General features: G+C 43.1%; 1 protein-coding gene across 4 annotated transcripts in view; it reads left to right on the forward strand.

Moving 5' to 3' along the window:
• The first annotated feature begins 1,570 nt into the window (after positions 1-1,570).
• gria2b (glutamate receptor, ionotropic, AMPA 2b) overlaps positions 1,571-4,824 on the forward strand; it is a 54,973-nt gene continuing 51,719 nt past the window's right edge. For all 4 annotated transcript variants that reach the window (XM_037675148.1, XM_037675145.1, XM_037675146.1 and 1 more), the window contains exons 1-2: positions 1,571-1,865; positions 2,004-2,144. In XM_037675148.1, the coding sequence (XP_037531076.1) occupies positions 1,781-1,865; positions 2,004-2,144 (226 nt within the window). In that variant the 5' untranslated portion in view covers positions 1,571-1,780. The remainder of the gene's footprint in view (positions 1,866-2,003; positions 2,145-4,824) is intronic.

Raw genomic sequence — 4,824 nt, forward strand, 5'->3', positions numbered from 1 at the left:
CTATAGTTCAGGTGTACTTTCTATAGTCCAGGTGTACTTTCTATAGTCCAGGTGTACTTTCTATAGTCCAGGTGTACTTTCTATAGTTCAGGTGTACTTTCTATTGTCCAGGTGTACTTTCTATAGTCCAGGTGTACTTTTTATAGTTCAGGTGTACTTTCTATAGTTCAGGTGTACTTTCTATGGTCCAGGTGTACTTTCCAGGATAAAATACAATAAACATGTTAAGATAGAAATAATTACAAATACAGACTATCCATTTGAAGAAATGCAGTAAATTTTGCCTCCTGCAGTCTGAGCCTATAGCAACAGAAGTAAGGGCTAGCTCGGGAAACCCAAGCAACCCTAACTATAGGATTTATCAAAAAGGAAAGTCTTAAAACTGGACAATGTGTCAGCCTCACGGACAGAAACTAGAAGTTGGTTCCAAAGGAGAGGAGCCTGAGAACTGAAAGATCTTCCTCCCATTCTGTTTTTAGAAACTCTATGGGATCCACAAGTAAACCTGCAGTCTGAGAGTGAAGTGCTTTGTTAGGAAAATATTGAAGAGTAAGATCTCGAATATAAGATGGAGCTAGGTTGTTGAGAGCTTTGTAGGTTGGAAGATTTTGAATTAAATTCTGGACTTGACAGAGAAGCTAATGGAGAGAAGTTAAAACTGGAGAGAGATGATCATTAAACTAGTGGCAGTAATATACAATTTGTGACCGTGTTGTGTAACAATTGAAACTGGCTGCAATTAGATTTAAATCTGAATCTAAATTAGATGGTTGATTAAATTGAATTGGATGTTTTAAAGTGCTAAACATTTAGGAAGTAACTTGTTGGAAAACCAGACAGAATCACATCCAGTAAATGTGCTGAGTAAAAACTGAATGTTGGATCTTTCCCATCTTTAGATTTTGTGCTTTAAGAAGGAAGTTCTTCTGCAGGAGCCAGAGTTTTAGGTGCTGAACCTTTCAAAGTTCTCCTGCTCTGCTTTCTGACTCATTACTTTGCTCCCAGCTGTCTCATGCCACCAGGTGATTGAAATGCACCCGTCTGCAGCCTCAAGTACGCATGTCATAAAACCGGGGGGGGGGGGGGGGGGGACACTGAGGCAGCCTTTATTTTACTGAACACAATTCTTAATGATACCATGGGTTATCTCTGTAAAATGAGCGCTTGATCAGATCCGTTCGGTGATTTTTCTTTTCCTGGAGGACATGATGTCTCCCAGAACATGTTTTTATCTGAGGAGCACATGTTGCAGAGAGATTCAAAATGAATGATCAGAAATAAACTATGGCACAACACAATATATGATCAATGTATTTGGGATCTTGTCTGGAATGTCTAGAGATCACTTTAAAGCAGGTGTGATCTCAGATGCTGCTCTCTCATGTTGGAACCATGATGAGGTGCTGAAGCCTCTGGGCCAAAACAAAACCTCCGTTTCCGTTCACTCAGAGCTGTGCGCGCGAAGCTTGCGGTTTATTTCCGGCTCTTCTCGCCTTTGTCCGCCTTCTCATTAGCATTTCTCAGTTGTGGGTGTGATGATGAAAAGATCGCCTGCGCGCAGCGCGGAGGCGCGCAGAGCTCGCGTGCGTTCAGAAGACGCGCAGCTGGCGGCAGGAGCAGCTCCTCTGCAGGACCATTCCTTCACTGGACTGAACAGTCGCTGTGTCTCACGAGGCTCAGGGTTTTGGACATGTCTCGGATCTAACGTGCCCCCCCCCCCGGGTAAAAAGAGGAATACCAGGCTTCTCTGGTGGATTTGGAGCCCAAGCTGTCCGTGGACATGGAAGACCCGCTCCATGTATCCGTCTGCGTCCTGCTGGTGCTGTGGGGATGCGCGCTCGGAGGCTCGCCCGGTGTTCAGATTGGTGAGAAGCTCCATGAGCCCAAAAGAACCAGTCCGGGTTTCATGAGAACAATTTAGAGACGGGAAGCTGCTCGTCATGCTGTCCACACACCTCACAGCGTTTTTTTTAATTTAGATTTCTTTATTGTGTTGATTTCAGGAGGACTTTTTCCAAGGGGCGCGGATCAGGAGTACAGCGCGTTTCGGATAGGAATGGTTCGGTTCGGCACGTCGGACTTCAGACTCACGCCTCATATTGACAATCTCGAGGTGGCCAACAGTTTTGCAGTGACGAATTGTTGTAAGTCTCGGATATGTTTTCTGTTTTTCATCATAAAAAAACGCTTTTAATCACAAGAGTGTGCCATGCACGAGGCTTTTAATATCCGTAATGCACCTGCTGGTGGGTGGAGGTTTGTCTCTCCACAAACACGGGTGGAGGTTTGTCTCTCCACAAACACCCAGCAGCCCCAGGAAAGTTGCTTTTCACTCCAACATGCACATCCATGTCCATTCCTTCACATTCAGACACAGAAACCTTAGTCTCCGTCAGACAGGTGTCTCTCAGACCACAAAAGGAAAAAACAAGACTTTCTTTGGATGGAGATCATTTTTCTGGTGCACAAAAAACAAAAGATAAATAACTGGATTCTTTTTATGATTAAGTGATTCTCGTGGTTAAAGTGACTGATCAGCTCGGAGCTCTGTGAGACCCTCCTGAATAACGATGTGATGTTTTAATTATTAACTGAAAGAGTTTCAGCTGATCCTCAGATGCGCTTTGACCTCTTCTAAATCATCACTTTTAATTTTTTTATTTGATCTAATCCCACATTCCTTCCGTCACAGCGACCCAGCTTGTGTGGGATGATTTTAAAGTGCAGCAGCAAACGCTCGCTTCATCTCCTACATTCATTAGACGGTTGCCAAGCGACTGCTGCTCTCAACTGTCCCCTAAACATAAATCAAACGCTCCTCATTGGCGCGCGCGCTGCTCCAATCGATGCCATTAGCATATAAACCTTCGTGCTTGGAGACGACGGATCATTACTGGTCCCTGGTTCCATCCAGCAACACGACGACACCCAGCTGGGTACAAATCACGTAAAGAGTTAGATGAGTCCGAGCTGAGGCGCGTGCGTTCATCTCGGATCAGCTGTTTATGGAAGACACTCATTTTAAATGTCCATGTGAGTCTGATCAGGGTGATATGTCAGCGATGTTTAGGTTTGCTTCCCTCCTCTGTAGATGTGCGTGCGTGTGGGGGCATGCACATCTGTGTTAAAATGGCCTTTAATCACTTGTTATCAGTGTTCCTGGCTTTATAAACCCACCTAACTTAGACTACTTACTGTATGAATCATATTTTTATTATAAATAAATGTATTTGCATTAAGCAAACAGAGAACTGTTGAACGTGTGGAGGTCTCTGATAAAACCCTGAACAAGAAACCATAAAATGCTCTCCCATGTTCTCTTTAAGCCTTATGAGTAAGTCAAAGATGATGGTTTGTGTTGGGTGTGTCAGTGACAAACTGCAGAGGGTTAATCTTGACTTGGTCTGGATTATAAAGCTGGATTAGAAGCACAGCAGTGGACAGATGAAGATGATGCTGTCACCTGTTAGCTTTGTGTGTGTGTGTCTCTCATCAGCACGTGTGTGTGTTTGCACTTGATCATAATTGACTTCTTGAGTGGGTGTTGGGTGGAGGAGGGGTCTGCTGTGAGGTGGAGTGGGTGGAGGGGTGGTGGGGGCTTTTAAAGCCAGTAGATGGCGGTCTGTGTCTCCATCCACCTCCATCAGTAAATTAAAGCCCTTAAACAGCAGCACTCTGTGTTTCGTTGAAATCATGAAGCAGCACTCAAGAAGGACTGAAAGGACACAAACCGACGCTTCGTTACGTAAAGAGCAGATTTAAATCCAACAGCACGTTCTCTGAAAACTTCTCTGTTCAATAATTACACACTTCAGCTTAGGAGAAAAGCTACATTTATTATTGACGTGGAAAAAAAGACAATTTAAGTCAAAGAGGAATCAAAAATAAAAAGAGTGCCATGTGCTTTAAGTGCTCGGGTGTTTCAGACATCTCTTTCAAGTTTGCATGTTAAAAAAAAGAACTCAATGCAAAGTCACACAAACTTTTTATTTTTCTCATAAAATTTGCACAATACTGTTCCCACAAAGATGGTTGATGTGCCTCTAATTAAACATGTGCAGACAAATGTTTTACTTTTGTTTAAAAAGTGCCTGAAGCACGATCAGAGCTGCGTTTCATGGACCAAACTAGTGGCGTGACAATTTACGTTTGAGACTTTAAAAAGAGTTCCTTTAGATGCATCATCAGGGATCCTTTTCATTTATTTGCAACAAACATCAACGGCAGAATGAGTGCTGGTTCCTCTCGCTGCACACTTCATCACTGCAGGTTGTCAGAGACCGTGGGAGGGAAGGTGACACATTCCTCCATCAATAACGGCTCATCTGGACAGACCCGCATCTTCTGCCAGCTCCAGAGTCATCCTGCACATGCAGATGTGAGAGCTGCATCCAGCTCTATCAATAAATCTGACTTGTGTTGGGATCAGAGCCACATCTCATAACCTCAAAATGACAAAAACAACACAGTTCAAAGGCTAATCGTCATTCTCGTATGCAAGTATGGTCTGATGTCCTCAGGCTGGTCTCAGTTTTCATCCTCATGTGAAGGATTTTATCTGAAGGGTGGAAACAGCAATGAAACCCACACATAAAGCACATGTATTAAATTATTTTAAGAATCTAAGTTAGGTCCTCTGGACAGATTCTTCTTGCTGACAATGTTTTTTTTAATTTTTTAACAAAAGTCTTTATCAGTCTGAGGAGCTGCAACAAAGTCAGTTTTATAAATAGCCCCTTCTCATAGTGAATCAGCAAGTTTGTTGTTGACATCCATCCATCCATTCATATATACAAATATATATACAGATATATACACTTTAGG

Source organism: Nematolebias whitei, chromosome 4, assembly GCF_014905685.2.
Source record: "Nematolebias whitei isolate Nwh7 chromosome 4, NemWhi1, whole genome shotgun sequence".
In the NCBI taxonomy this organism is placed as follows: domain Eukaryota; kingdom Metazoa; phylum Chordata; class Actinopteri; order Cyprinodontiformes; family Rivulidae; genus Nematolebias; species Nematolebias whitei.